The sequence below is a fragment of the Ctenopharyngodon idella genome, chromosome 3, assembly GCF_019924925.1.
Source record: "Ctenopharyngodon idella isolate HZGC_01 chromosome 3, HZGC01, whole genome shotgun sequence".
Classification (NCBI taxonomy): Eukaryota; Metazoa; Chordata; class Actinopteri; order Cypriniformes; family Xenocyprididae; genus Ctenopharyngodon; species Ctenopharyngodon idella.
The window spans coordinates 8,550,048-8,565,523 of NC_067222.1; the positions used below are offsets into that span (position 1 = coordinate 8,550,048).

The 15,476-nt window shown below is 40.8% G+C and overlaps 2 protein-coding genes across 3 annotated transcripts in view; one reads left to right on the top strand and one right to left on the bottom strand.

Annotated features, from left to right (window-relative positions):
* The window catches only part of zmp:0000000896 (caspase recruitment domain-containing protein 10), a 39,232-nt gene extending 34,434 nt beyond the window's left edge, over positions 1–4,798 (top strand). For both annotated transcript variants that reach the window (XR_007929382.1, XR_007929383.1), the window contains exon 26: positions 4,103–4,798. The gene's annotated coding sequence lies outside the window, so the exon portion shown is untranslated. The remainder of the gene's footprint in view (positions 1–4,102) is intronic.
* Positions 4,799–5,711: 913 nt separating this feature from the next.
* LOC127509858 (alpha-2-macroglobulin-like) lies at positions 5,712–15,427 on the bottom strand. Its single transcript, XM_051889003.1, has 34 exons — positions 15,202–15,427; positions 14,836–15,022; positions 14,612–14,768; positions 14,444–14,496; positions 14,271–14,291; positions 13,963–14,128; positions 13,801–13,885; positions 13,600–13,714; positions 13,397–13,517; positions 13,206–13,315; positions 12,967–13,137; positions 12,667–12,894; positions 12,381–12,593; positions 12,149–12,298; positions 11,893–12,018; positions 11,723–11,816; positions 10,000–10,153; positions 9,670–9,895; positions 9,374–9,497; positions 9,161–9,282; positions 8,839–8,890; positions 8,667–8,750; positions 8,371–8,547; positions 8,185–8,260; positions 7,958–8,114; positions 7,805–7,879; positions 7,552–7,714; positions 7,135–7,319; positions 6,629–6,847; positions 6,431–6,552; positions 6,250–6,331; positions 6,079–6,162; positions 5,892–5,997; positions 5,712–5,814 (listed from the first exon to the last, which is right to left on the bottom strand). Exons 1-34 carry the CDS (start codon positions 15,309–15,311, stop codon positions 5,774–5,776), a joined length of 4,356 nt encoding a protein of 1,451 aa, XP_051744963.1. The 5' UTR covers positions 15,312–15,427; the 3' UTR covers positions 5,712–5,773.
* Positions 15,428–15,476: the final 49 nt, after the last annotated feature.

Consider the following 15,476-nt stretch of genomic DNA (forward strand, 5'->3'; position numbering starts at 1 on the left):
TAGTTAGGCGCTGAAGCTCTTTTCATTACAGTAAAAAAGGTACTCTTGGTTTTGTTCAGTGTGGATGCAGAACAACACAGAGGAGCAGAGAGTGAAAAAAAAATAATGTCTGGGCGAGGGAGAGGAATAGTTGGAGGAGAGAAGTATAGTTGAATCAAGACAAGGGAGAAGAAGAGGTATGGGAGAGGAGGAAGAATGTGCGCTGGATTGTGCTTCTCTATGGTTTTCCCCCTTACACACATGGAACCTATGAAAGCTTATTTCTTCCATGGAATAGAAAAAACAAACTCTACATTTCAAAATGCTAAAAACATTTTTTTCTACATATACTAACTCAAGATTTATTTATAAAGCACTTTCAAATCCATAATATTGGACCAAAGTGCTACATAAAAAGCATAAAAATCTAAAAAGTCCCCCTGTAGTCAGTAATTTTATCTGTTAAAACTCATCTTTGATCACCAAAATGACATATTTAAAAAAAAAAAAAAAATTCCTCCTGCCTTAAGATAGCTTAAATGTAACTCTACACCCTTGTCTCATTTAATACACATGATCAATGATTATGCAAATTAGCCCCGCCTCCACTCGCTCACGGCAGCTCAGAGATCCACTCGGTCAACTTACTGAGGTAAACGCTGCACAATGGTATCGCTCTTTACAACATCGGACACATAACGATAATTAATATTATTAGCATTTTGCTTGACTATGTTATCAAACAGCTAATAATGTGTTGCTAATGTTACACAAACCATGATCCCGTTCGCCATGTCAGAGTCAGACAGCTGCCTTCTAATAATCAGTATCCTTACAAATGCTTTGAACAACTCGGAAAACTAGTTTGATCAACACCAAATAATCAAAAAAAAAAAAAAAATTCCTTTAATAATTCCTTACATTTATATAGCGCTTTTTCTGAAAGAGGGAATCTCCTCAACCACCACCAATGTGCAGCATCCACCTGGATGATGCGACGGCAGCCATTTTGTGCCAGAACGCCCACCACACACCAGCTTATTGGTGGAGAGGAGACGGAGTGATGAAGCCAATCAGTGTATGGGGATGATTAGGAGGCCATGATGGACAGAGGCCAATGGGTAAATGTGGCCAGGATGTCAGGGTAACACCCCTACTCTTTTCGAAGGACATCCTGGGATTTTTAATGACCACAGAGAGTCAGGACCTCGATTTAACGTCTCATCCAAAGGACGGTGCTTTTTGACAGTATAGTGTCCCCGTCACTATACTGGGGTGTTAGGACCCACACAGACCACAGGGTGAGCACCCCCTGCTGGCCTCACTAACACCTCTTCCAGCAGCAACCTAGTTTTCCCAGGAGGTCTCCCATCCAGGTACTAACCAGGCTCAGCCCTGCTTAGCTTCAGTGGGCAACCAGTCTTGGGCTACAGGGTGATACGGCTGCTAAAAAAAAAAAGCGTTACAAATGATCAGATAAAGAAACAAAGAATCGACGAACAATTTCAGACCCCACTACTTATTTTCTCTTTGTTCTTGGTATATATTTAGATACGTGCAGATACGTCAGTTCATTGTAACAGGGCTTTCGCAACAGTAGATTCACATGTCCATTTTAAATCCAAATTTGTCCATGTAAGAAAAACACAATAAGTAGTTCGTAGGAGTAAGGGGAATAAACAAATCAATAAAACAATAAAAATGTATATAATCAGGCTCGATAAACTAGAAAAACTACATTAAATGAACACATTGGAAGTGCGTGTTTGAATAGTTTGTGCGTGTGTATGTACGTGCGTGTGTGTCTGAGAGCGCGTGTGCTAGATTGTGTGTGAGAATGGCTTTGCGTCACTGACCCAAGTGTAGCAGATCACAGGATTTATGAAGAGTGTCTAGGGACCGCAGTGGACTCAGCGATGATCCTTTTTACGACCGGCTTTCCCATTTGGACGGCTGAACGAAGCTTGCACATGAAGGTACTTTGCGGCAGTTCACGAGCGCCATGTAAACAGCAGGTCTGGAAGTGTCAGACACTCCACACGGTAACTCCAACTCAACTTCTCTCCCACCACTCTCACGAGAACTGTGTTCACTTGTGAAGTCTCTCCTCTCCAGGTGTGTGAGCCTCGTCCTTATATTTGCTCCCCCCATTAATTGATATGCACGCCTCCCTTTGCGTCATTGAGTTGTGAAATGAAAGTGAAAGTAAACAAGTGGACTTTTCCGTTCTGCCACATGTTCATCCTCTTAAACCTTTTTATTAACTGACAAAAGTACAAAGAATAGATTTCCAATGTTTTCACCGACCAACATAATTGTATTTTGTGAATATAAACAAATTTTAATTTTGATGGCTGCAACACACTCTAAAGTTGGGACAGAAACAAATTAAAAGTGAAAAGATTATATAATATCCAAGTTAAACTGTTTTTAAACAGTCCACAATTAGCAGGTGAATTGGTAATAGGTAAGGGTATCATATTTGGGTGTAAAAGAGCTTCTCAGTCTTTGCAAGAAAAGATGGGTCATGGCTCACCACTTTGTGCCAAATGTCATGAGAGAATTATCAAACAAATCAAAAATCACATTTCTCAATGCAAGATTGCAAAGAAATTATGTCCTTCACCATCTACCATACATAATATTGTAAAAAAGATTCAGGGAATCCAGAGACGAAACAATGGCACTGATATATTTTGAGATGTTTAAGATTGGTGTTTAGGTAAAACAGCTCAAACATGCATTTTAGATTGGACTATAGGCTTAAGCCTTGTATGTGAAACCGGGCAAATGTCTTCATTTCCGGCATGTTGTGTTTAAGCATTTGTAAATAAGACCAGAAAGATGCATGATTTTGGTATTGGGAGAGCATGTTTGTAAAGAAAAAATAAAGAATATTAGATGTTAAAAGGTTAGTTCACCCAAAAATGAAAATTTTGTCACAACATTCGTAACATTTGTCTGGTCACAACAGACGAATGTTACGCTAATTGTGTTTAGAATTTTGAAAATGTGACTACAGATTGGACAAAAGGATGTTAGCAACTGACTCTTCGCAAAAAAGACCCAAAGAGAACACTGACAACACGCTGAGTTAGCTTTCAAATTTGGTCAATTTTTATAAAGAAATTCAAACAATAAATACTGTTTTGTGCTTCTTTAAAGCCTGGCACAGACTACACGATTTTAGCCTGATTTTGCCACAATCTGCTTGACATAGGGGGTCGTGGGGATTCGTCGGGATGCAAGATTCGATCATTTCAGCTTGTGTAGTGTGTCATAGTGGACGGCAACTGATGCCGCGTCTGTGATGCTTCACGACGTGACGACTTTAATTTTTTTCAGTCATCCACGATGAGTTCTGTCACATGTGTGAATAAGAGCACAGAAGCGCCATCCTACATGCTTTCAAACATTCCAAAACGAAAGAGAGACAATGGTATCTTTCGTGCTAGGTGGAATTTTTACGATGGAGGAAATGTATGGATCTATGGCAGCAATGCTGGAGCAACTGCAGTGATAACTATGTGATTAAATTTTGACTTAATTTCTGTCATACATCTACAGATCTTCTTGAGGATTAACAGAGGTTTAGATGTTGATGTGTTATTGAAAATGTTTTGCTTGAATGCACCATTATGGTGATCAGTGTTTGCGTTAGTTGGGTCCTTGACTTTTGTTAACTTATTTCTCTTTTAGCAATTGCAGTAGTGTTTTCAGAAAACATTTGTGCATTGCCAAAGAAAAAGACCAATGAAAAAGCAGAGCCATGTGTCTTTTGATGACAGTCAAACAACTACATTATAGTGATTTAAATAATTGCCTTTTCCCTGTAGTCTCAAGACTAACGTAAAGTGAACGTAAAATAATTCAGGTGCATAATTGTAACATGAAGTTCTATGTCTGTTTAGGATCACTGTGTTTTGGTTCTGTTTTCTCCCAGGTAGTTAATTAGTTCCTGCACCTGTTATGTTATACCTCCATTACTCCTCTGTGTATTTTAGCCAAGATAGTGACAGTGTAAGTTCAATGCCACGTCATTCATTCATTATAACAGGTCTGGCCAATCACTGCTTGACACCTGGAGTATATTAGCACTGAATTCTCTGTTTCACATTCACAGATGATGACGCTGACGTTCCCCTCCATCCTTCCCACTACCACCAGGTTGGCCCTGTCCATCCATCGGGGGTTGGCTCCACCCCTGCCTTCATCTTCATCTTCAGGCAGGATCAGCCAAATTTTCATCGTCAGGATTTGGACTAAGGATGGCGCCTATGCAAAAGAACTTTTCTATACAAATAAGCATAAATCAATGTAGCTCACTACCATCTGTTTGGAATAAATACAATGTAAATGTTCACCTGCCTTCTGAGTCTTTATGGTAGAACTCAGTTTCCTTTTCATTGTCCGGTCTCGTCGTTTTATGTGGTTGTATGTTAGTTTGCTCCTGTATGTTCCTTTGTGGAGTATAAAAGTAATAATTTATTTGTGCCACAATGCATGCTGGGACTCATGAGTTTTGATTGCTGTTACCCATCATGCACTGCATCACAAAGCAAGTCACCATTGTTGTGTTTCATATGCTGATTGTTGATGTCTGCAAGTGTCTAAACAACACCATAGTTAATAACTTCCTGCACACAACATGTTTCCATTGTTTTTCTGACTGGACTTTGAATATCTTGCAGTGTCACATGGTTGGTAGTACAATATTAAAATGTGTTGAAAACACATTCATGATAATGTCATTATTAACTGCCAATATCAGCTGAGATTGTGCCATCTTAATTTCCTCTGCTGCAATAAAACTTTTTTATAACAGTCAAAGAAAAAAAAAAAAAAAAAAAAAACACAACCCAAGGGTCAAGTGCTCAACTACAGGAAACACTGATCATCAGAATGGTGACTTCAAATGTTTCCTCTTTCCTTCTGTGATTTTACTCATTAACTTCAGGTGTCATCACTAATGGTTACACTGAGCAGTATTAATGAAACACAGGGGAATTTGCTGTGTAACACCCAACCTTAAGCCATTTTAAGCCAGAAAGTTAGTGATCCTTAATATTAAAAGGACATTTCAAGAATCTTCTTCAAACAATGTTTTCTGCCAATATGAGAATTTAACTGTGGAATTTTACAGTTAAAGACCCAAAGACCAGATATGATGAATAAAGATCTGGAGTCAGTTTAAAAAAAAAAAAAAAAAAGCTGAAGAATAGCTTCAACTCACAGGGAGTTTGTAGGCCACTCTACGTACATTAAATACAGCAGCAATTATACTCTAAGAGTAACTACATTACTTCAGGTTGAATAATTCTGATTGGTTAAGAAGTAGATAAACAGAATTTCCACACATGGGCAGATAGGTAGAAGCACATCTCCATTGATCACACTTCTGATGCTCAGACCCTGGATTTAGGTACCTTCTAGGTCATGAAAAGGCATCTGAAGGTCTCCAGCAAAATGCCAGATGTGTAGACCTGTAAAACTTTGTTTTGTTTTTTTTAAAAGGTAGTGAATAATTGAACCTTTTTCTTAATCCTATAATGACCCACAATACCACTTTTAAAGCACTAAAGTAGAGGAAAAGTCCAGGAAGTCACTTTGAATGACAAATGCAAAAAAACAGACAGCGCGCAAGTAAACTTTAGCCATATCTAAAAATCACATGGCAAGTATAAACTCATGAAAATTGAGTCAGAGGCTTCAACAAGAGGCAACAAAACAGCTGACTGTATAAAAAACACATTTTATTTCCTTCATTAAGCTTGTAGGCAGAATTGAAGCACAATCATGGACAGGGGGACGTGTAGGTGGTCTCAGATGTATCACCTGAAAGAGGAACAGGACATGAGCTTAATTGTGTTCTATAGTGAATTCAGAGGAGAACAGGAATCATGAAAGCATACTTGTCTGATAGTAGTCATAAATGTTGATGACCGCTGGCTTGAGATTCTGCACTGCAAGAACCCGTTTCAGTTGTAGCCTGTAGGTCATGGGGATGTCCTTGGGAACCTGCAAAACCAAAAAGGGAGGAACAGCAGCACATAAGCACACAAAATGGCAGGCACCAAACACAACCAGTGTACGCCTCACCTCTTTCAGATACACAAGGACATGATCATCTTCAACGTCGACCCGCTGCACTAATGGAGCAAATGACTCTGGTGGAGATCCAAGCTGCAATAAAAAGCCTACCGTTTACACCTGAAGCAGCTTCAAGAATCTTAGGATCTTCACGAAGTCATGTTTAAAAAGCATACAAACCAGAGATGTATCTGCAGTAAAGCCTGAGAGGAGTTTAATGTCCACTATAACCATGTTAGTGGTTGGTTTTGCACCAGTGTATCTGAATAAAGTAGAACAAACAAGTTTAAACAAAAAGGAAGCAGCTTCTCTAAGAGCACTGGAGTCGATTATAAAGATACAAAGTCAAAGCCATTCTTACCTCACAGTGAAGTTCAACATGAGAGTGGATCCTTGTGTTTTGCAGTCACTTGCCACCTTTGCTTCAACACTCAGCGTTCTGGCAAATCTAACGCGTGCCGGGATGTTATAGAAACACGCAACCTGGCAGTACAAAGTCAAGACAAAGGAGAATTGGGACAAGCACAACAGAAGCAGAAATAAAGGTGAAGATACAAACCTGCACAGATACACAGGTGGAGCCCTTCACTTTAATGCTATATCTGCTGGGAACATTCAGCGGCTTCTCTTGATACAGCAGACGGTTGTCCCGAGTCACATCGAAGGTATAAACGTCTCCTCCTGTCAGTGAGGACTGCACGGTAACTGTGCTGGAGCCCTCCAAGTTGAACACTTGAGTGGCGTACAGAGACAGAGCCTCAAGAGCCACCACAGTGTCCTAAAACAAGATTTAAAACTCCATACAAGTGCCCCATGTTTATATTAATAAACCACCATTTTGAAACAAGACTTGGGTCATGTGTTTTAGCTTGGACTTAGGTTATCCAAATTGTGAGATGTAAAGTTTGTCAAAAACAAATTTCAGTATTAACTTAGTTTCTTGCACACTACATCTGAATTTGACCACCCGACCCAACTTTAACTCACTATGGAGAAGTGTCTGCTAAATGAATGAAACTAATAAATCAGGCCTGGATTGTGCTCATGTTTGGTAGTTGGTGTCACCTGGGTGGAGGAGAAGCCTCCATAGGGATTCTGTTGGGCCACAAGCCAGTTGACAATACGGTTAGCATAGCCCAGATTAGCCATAGTGAGAGGCTGTACAGTGAGTACCGCTAGCAGCACGTATGAGCTGATCTCCACTGCCAGAGTATCACCAGACATGGTTTGAGACCAATGGAGCCTAGTGCCTAAAGACAAGATGGATGAAGTTAGGCAATTTTGTTCTCGGTCAAAAAAAAAAAAAAAAAAAAAAAAAAAACCCACACAATACACCTTGTGGTTCATAAACCGATTAAAAGCAGCTTGCATGTTTCAGCTATGAATGTAACCCTGGGTAAACTTGTATTGTGAAAAGCTCTATACAGAAGTTTGAGAATTTCAACTTCAGGTTCTTTCAAATCAAAAGGCAGACAATCTCACCTTCAGAAATGGCAACATTGTCCAAGGTGTGTAAAAGTTGTGATCGAGTGCTGGTCTCTCCAGCCAGACTGAAAGTGTAGGCAAGAAGAGCAGTGGTGTAAGTGTTTCCCAGGTTCCCAACGGCAGACCTCAAACATGAAAGAGCGTTGCTAATGACCGGATCCTGAATGCAAAGCAAGTGTCAATTGGACTACAGCCAGAACAGGAATGTCATCTGCAAGGAGCTCATACAACAACGTGAACATTTTTTTACCGTTAGAGGAACACCTAGTTCAAGCAGCGCTGCGACAATGTAACCAGTCATGGTCACGTTATCACCAACTCCACCCTAAAACAGCAGCATAATGATTAAAATCAGGCTTAGACCTCAGGTCAGCTATGGCACACTTGAAGTAAAGTGACACACCTTCATGTCATTGTGGTACAGAGTTCCCTGCTGCATGAAACAGCCGTCTGAACCCTGCTTACTGATCAGCCAGTCCTTTGCGCTCTGGAGGACATGTGGATCAATGAAGATGAAGTTCCTCGCCAAGCCAAAAGACCTCATGACGAAAGCGGTCAACCTGGTGGCAAAGGAAGTTTCATGATAAACCGAACTCTTGGTACATGAGACGAAAACTGCATGACACGCACCATGTATTGGATGCATCATAACCAAACGTGCTGTATGAACCATCACTGTGTCTGAAGTTCAGTTGTCCTTGGTATCCTGTTCAGGTCAAACCACAGAAACTTGGTCAGGAAGAATGACAAACTTTGGCACTACAATGAGTAGGGCTTGGAGATTTAGTGGGAATCAATGGATTGTTTTCTCCATACCGCTCTGAAGGTATCCCGTGGCGGTTGCTCGGATGGCTGTGGTGAGCTGCGCTGTGACTTCCAGGTACCGCAAAATGTAAATATTGGGAGCAAGAACGATCATATTCTGTTCTCCGCAGCCAGATGGCATCCGTAATAGCCGATCCAGATTCTTCAGGGCACGACCCATTAGGTCCCCTACACAGAGAGGGGAGGAAAAAAACAAAAAACAAAAAGTTCAAGCCAAAAACCCACACCCGAAGCCAGAGTCATTCTGTGGAATGTCAGTTCATTTCACCCTCAATGAAAAGCTTTACCAATGACTGAAATGGAGCATCTGGCTGATCCCTGAATCACATTTGGCGGAAGCATCAGCATCACATCTTCTGAAACAACTTTTCCTGTGGATAGAACAAATCAGTGTAGAACACTAGGCTTTTGTTTGGCGGTACAAAGAAAACATTTTGGAATAATTGAGTGCTGACAAACCCCTTGGACATAGTAACCAACTCTGGGTGGTGGTCCTTTCAACTCCTTCAGCCTACAAATGCAATAAGTCACAAGTAAAATTGCAATTATAAGACCAAAAGCAATTATAGAGCAGCTCTATAGAGGATAGGTTTCATTACTCTGCACTATTGAACGCAACTGAAGTCAACATAGCTGAATTGAGCATGTCCATAATTGAATCAGATCAAAGCAAAACTACAGAAAGCAACAGTCATTCAGCTCAAGTCAATGTTGCCAAGTTGACAGTTTAATAACAGATCTTCTGTAGAGCTGCTTTTAGCCCGAGTCAATTAACACTTACCAGAACAAGTAGACTTTGAGTTACTACATCAATACGTCCTCTTGTCGGCACGGTTACTACCTCATTGCTGCACGGAGTTAAAGACTGTTCAGCCTGAGCACTAACCGTCACATTTACAGTTCCTGCAATGACAGACAGAAAGTGAGCAACACCACATACATCAATTCAGAGAGAAAAGAAAAAAAAAATAAAACCTGACAGTCCACAACAGACCGAGAACAGAAGCTGTGAAAACCCATTTAAAGGTCTTTCTGCCATTGGCACAGAGACAGGAGGAATATGGATCAGGATATGGTTTCAGAGTGAAGGCAGAGGACGGTGTTGGAGTCACCTTAACCTGCCAAAAGAACAGCATTAGTGCACATTGAGCAAAGACACAGTCATCGGTCTTTAGGGTAGTGCATTTCATATGGTGGTCATTTCACGAGTAACAAATGAACTTTTCCCCCACTATAAAGGCAATAATTGCTAGTTTAAAACCCATTAAACTCAAGTGAACCCAGACTGACCATGATGCATTTGGCCAGATAGTTAAAGACAGTGGCCTTCAGCTCAAAAAACTCCCCACGGACGATGGAGTAAGGCAGGGAGAGCTCCAAGAAGAAGGGCTGGAAGACCGTCAGTAGAGTGGGAGGAGCCAGACCAAGACCTTTGGAGGACAGACAGAATGCCTCAGTCTCCCATGTGGTGATTGTGTCAGGAACCGTCAGAGGAACTTGTGCAGATCCAGAGTCTCTGAAGGGACATTAGAAAGTAGAGATGAGGTAAATGTTGCTTCAAATGGCATTAACATTTTAAAAAAAAAAAAAAAAAAAAACCCACACACCCCCTTCACTAACCCCACTTGAGTGAGTTGCCAGATCCATGTTTCTGGAAAGTCAGTCCTGACGGTCACATCAAAAGAGGAACTCTGGTCACCTCCAGCACTCTCCCCTACAGCAGCAGGAGCCATTTCAGCCATTGCAAAGGCTACAGGACGACGAAAATACATCACTGAAAGAGACAAGCAATCAGTACTAAGACTGCAGAAACCGACTGAAATTTGCCAATTCATTCAATTTCAGATTAGATGAGTTGCTGCATTATGTGGTCAGTAAATGGGCATGTTCTTGCAGGACATGCACAAGGTTTTATTTGGCTGAGATGTCAAGTCAAACTGAAGTTAAAGCATTTTAAATTGGATTTATAATGGCCCTCATTTATCAAACGAACATAGAAACCAGCGTACAGCCAGACATAAGTCAGCTTACAACAACGCTCACATGTGATTCAATAAACTTTCGTATGCAGCCAATTCTGTCGCATGAATGAACAGGTGTTGATGAATGTGGTGGTTGAAAACTGTCTTCATTTAAATATCACACCCCAAATTTTAGAAGCTGAGGAGTTTACAACACCAAGAAATGTAACCCGGCCATGAAGAGGAAGTAAAATTGCATGAAGTAAATAAAAATTAAATAGCCTACTTACAAAACGATATAAGTTTGGTTGTTTTTAGTACCTCACTCCACAGGAAGTCCTTTAAAATGTATTTTATTCAGAAAAAAAAAAAAAAAAAAAAAAAAAAGCTATATATTATAAAAGGAAAATTAGGCTAAATTGGCACTCAAAGCAGAAACTAATTTAAAGCAAAACTGAATTGGGCTCACATAGCCTATCATTCGGGAGGAATCCAAATGTTTCCATATTCATGTTGTAACATTTATTGGTTGCACTGAACCGTTCATTATGTAAACAAGGCTTTCTATTTCAGTCTTGTTTCTATATCCATGTACATCATCCTTCACATGCGCAAAAGCATGTTTGGATGGGCGTTGTGCACACCGACTGGTACAGATGTATAGTGGACCATTAAACTGAGCCGTGTTAAACTTGCCTGCGTTTTAGTTTGCTGATAAATGGCTATAATGTAAAATTAGCAATGCTAGAACTTATGTTGGGTCTGCATGCGTGATTGGAGCACCCACACGAATAAAATATTCTGTTTTTCTCTGCATTGCAGGTGCATGATGTGTGAATCTTAATGTTCTGTTGATGCAGCCATTTGTGCATACAAAGCAAAATCCCTGGGGGGAAAAAAATAAATAAAATAAATAAGGCATTTTAAGACACTCGTCTATTCTAATTTAACTTGACGTTAGTGTCGTTTAATGGTTAATGACCGGTTAGTGAGTGATTGTCGGTCAGGAAAACAAACTAAGTGTTCTCATAACAGTTCTCCACCAGATTTACTATGCTGCACACAAGCTCCCTGTGCATACATGAGCGGAGACCTGACATGAGATTTGAGCATAGTCACCGCTCATGCTCCCATTGATAAATGCCAAATTTTGCGTGGAAGTGTACGCACAGTTCTGGCATATGATCGTTTGATAAATGAGGGCCAATGAGCCTGAAGCTACAAGAACACCATTTAGGCATTAGTTGTGCCTGTATTTAAAGGTTTTCAAAGAACATGACTCTTTAAACCATTACAAAGTCACAGTAACAAGCTAAAACCTACAACACAAGGACTGCAATATTTGCTAATTTAAGTGGCAATCAAGAATCTAATGGACAAACCATCCCGGAAGTTGCGATAGTAATTCAGGCTTCGGTACGTCAGACACTGAGGTTCTCGGACAGGCAGATTTGTTGCAACCTTCATTCCCACACTCTGTCAGAAAAGTCAAAACACATGACACTCAATCAGTGAGTATCCAGTAGCTACACGGTTACAAATGGTTTTCTACCTTAAAGACTTCATAGGCTTGGTCTGTAGGAACAGCTCTACGGGATCGGACATTCAGACACTCTTGTTCATCTTCAACACCGAATGGATAATCCGTTAGCGATCGCACAGGGAGCAAGTTGTACATCTGAGGACATTGGAGTAGTTTATAAGATAAGGCAAGTTTCTTCCAAGTGTTATCAGTAAATGGACTCAAATTTACCCATTTTTAAACAAAATATTAAGACCGGAAGTAGGATCAAATGGCACATAGATACCACTTCAGCAGTGAGGCGTCTTCCTGACTCCATGATCAGGACGCTCTGATCTACAGCACTGAGACCACACAGAGATCCTGCTTGAGCAGAGACAGTCAGAACGCTTCCCTCGCCAGGAACAGCTGTAGCAGGAGAGAACTGCAAAGACACCTGGAACAAGAACCAGCTAAGTTGCCAAAGGACATGTCACTACTCCCTGTGTGAAGCGGAGTGATGCTAGAGCACATCATACCTGGTTTTGGAAACATGTTTCAGTGTCAAAAGATGCACTACCAGCCACAACATTCTCACTGGGCAAAACGCAGTAGGCCAGAATCTGCACCACTGGAGCCATACTGACACTGACAGAAAGCTGGAACGACACAGAGCCGCTCGCGATTGTATCAGAAGCCCTTGCTTGAACCCTCTGAAATCCATGATGGACAATCACACCTTTGGACAAGACCTTACAGAAGACAGATTGCATGAAGTACCAGATCAGTCCAGTCATCAAGAGTGGAAAACCGGTGTCCACTCACCATATAGACGACGTCAGCACTGTAGTCACCAGACTCTCCAACAAATGAATACTTGACAGTCACTGGATACGTGGTGCCACATTTCAGCGGCTGCTCAAGCTTCAATATAGTCAGCTCACTAAACGATGGGCTGTCAGGAGTAGCAGATTGGAGAAGCCGGACCACCCTTATATCTGTACTGAAGTACGGCGATTTGTAACCATAAACAACTTGTGAAGTTGCGCTTGCCTGGGGAACAATGAACAGAATTGTGAATGTGGGATAGAGGCATTTAAAATAAAAAGTATAAAGAAATCGTACCACCAGATTCAGATCAGCTTTAGGAAAGTCTGAAGTGTCAAGGGAGAACGTGGCTTGTCCATTCTGGTTTGTAGTCAGATTAAACAGCAGTTTGTTGGGCCACTGGTTACCATCCAGAACATAGACCACTTTGCTCACAATTGGGGTCTCATTGAAATAAGTTGCGGATATCTGTTGAGAAAGAGAGATTGTGATAGGGAACCAGTGAGAAGGATTTTGTAAGTGAAGGATTTACTTGCCTTGCCATTAATTGTTGTTCCAGAATCAAAGAACTCTGGGAGCTCCACAAACATGACCTTGCCAGCTTCAAATGTAATGGACACGGTTGCAGATTTTGACATGACTACATCTGGGAAGTGAAAACGAACATGAGCACAAAGACTCAACTTCCTCCAAACATGCTGTTGGTGCAGATCAGCCAATAGCTCACCTGTTCCCTCCTCAGTGACGCTCGCATTAACAAGAAGTGTATCTTGCAAATTATTCTCAAATCTGGAGTTGAAAAATGTTGACGTACTGAAGGTAAGGGAGGCACAGCCAGTGCTATTCATCTGGTAGATGATAGACAGCCATTTTAAAGTCAACAACATGCAGAAGAAAGATAACCTGTGCTGTATGGCAGTAGGCTCACACCTTAGCAGTTTTATTCAGGCACAGACGAGTCACCTCAGGAACAAAATTATGTGGAAATGGTTCACGACACACTTCCATCAACGCTTGACCAGGTACAGGTTGCCCATAGGTGTATCTGGGAAATATTACAAGGAATGGGATCAAGAAATGACCAAAGCACAAGACAAGAAATGTGGCTTAAAGAAAACAAGCTCGACTCACTTGCCACAAACCTCAACTTTCAACCCCACATCTCCAACACTGTACATCTGGGGTGTGTTTACAGTGAGGTCAAACTTGGGTAAAACTAAACCAGAAACAAAACACTGCAAGTTAAGACCTCAGATCTGCTGCAGTACCTTTGTGTCACACAAAAGGACTTACCATATTTTTTGACCTCAAAAACCTGGGAAGTCATTTGGTCACCAATAAAAGCCTTCAGTGTGTACATCCCGATCTGAGCCTCTGGGTTCAAAGCATGAGAAAGCTCCAGTATCCAACTAGTTGAGGAAACATTTGTCCACTGACCAATCCGGATATTACGATTGTCCTAGTAAAACCATTAAACACCCCAGAAAAATGCAAACTTCAATGTGAAGAGTACAAACAGAACATCCAGAAATATATTTTATATTATTTTATATTATATTATATATTATATTATCAAAGACTTGCAGTGAGCAAATTCTCACCTCCACCACAACAAGACTGTACTGCAAGACACAAACACAGCAATATTAGACACCGACTCAAACACTTGGCATTTAACATTGTGATAGACTTAAGTGCATCTAAAAGCTACATTATTATTTGCAATTTGTTTAAAGTAAGATTGCTCAGTACGGCAAAGGAGAACCAGCCTTACCATTTGATCAAGAGGCACAAATTTGGCATCCATAGTAACAACCCTGAAATACACTGCAAATATAACGAGAAAGGTCAATAAATTCATTACACTAGGCACTTGAATATAAACCTTTAGTGCAAAAGACTTTCTACACTCCTATTCATCCAAGGGTTACTTGCATCTCACCTGTTTGTCCTGGATTGTAGATGGGTTTGTCTGTTTGGATGAAGGTCAAAGGTAGGTAGCGTCTGAACATGACTTTCCTCTCTTCTGTCATTTTGAAGGACCTCCCTTGAACTACTACCTGCAGTTTCTGGACCGACTCTCCTTCTACTCTAGGAGCCTGTGGAGAAGTGTTGTTAGCATACATCAAACCAGACAAAAGATTCATGTGCAGCATAATAACAGACCTGGAAACTAAAGCAGCGGTGAAAGTCTCCAAAAGCAGATCTCTGTTGCACAAGTTGCATGGTCTCATTTTTGTCATCAAGCAGAGAAATGGTCATTGTGAGACTTTCTTGAGGTTTCAGAAGACTTGCGCACAATTTGCTGGCAGAGCCAGACTCAATCACTGCAGGAAACGTAACCATGAAGAACCTGTGGAAACATACAGAAGTCCAGTTTCAGAAACCGTTTCAGAAGAGTCAAATCAGAACACTTAATTAAGCTTTCACAAAGCCCACATTAAGAACACAAGTCAACATTAGTCAACATTAAGTCAACATTAAGAGTCAACATTAAGAACACAAGAACAGCAGACTATTAATGGTACTTACGGCCCTGATCTCTCTTCAACCAAAGGAAGACGAAATCTTTGTCCATCAACAACAAACAAGAAAAAGGCTAAAATGAGCCCTTTCCAAACACAAAGGCCCTTCACAGCCATGAAGAGTGATCATCCAAAACCAAGTGAAAACTAAGTGACTACTTTTCAAAGAAATCCTTCAGAACCTCTGTTATGAACTAGGCTACCACTACAGTTTCTCACAATCAATCTCAACCAAGCGCTGATATTTAAACGCTACTTATCAGGATGAATTCATTAAGATTA

Bases quoted from the DNA above. Each gene is read 5' to 3' on its own strand.
- LOC127509858 (XM_051889003.1), bottom strand. From the start codon at position 15,311: ATGGCTGTGAAGGGCCTTTGTGTTTGGAAAGGGCTCATTTTAGCCTTT. The intron at 9,896-9,999 runs GTTAGTGAAGGG...ATGTCCCTTCAG, and splicing joins TGGCAACTCACTCAAGTGGG to AGACTCTGGATCTGCACAAG. The intron at 8,548-8,666 runs GTAAAGCTTTTC...CTCTCTGTGTAG, and splicing joins ATGCTCCATTTCAGTCATTG to GGGACCTAATGGGTCGTGCC.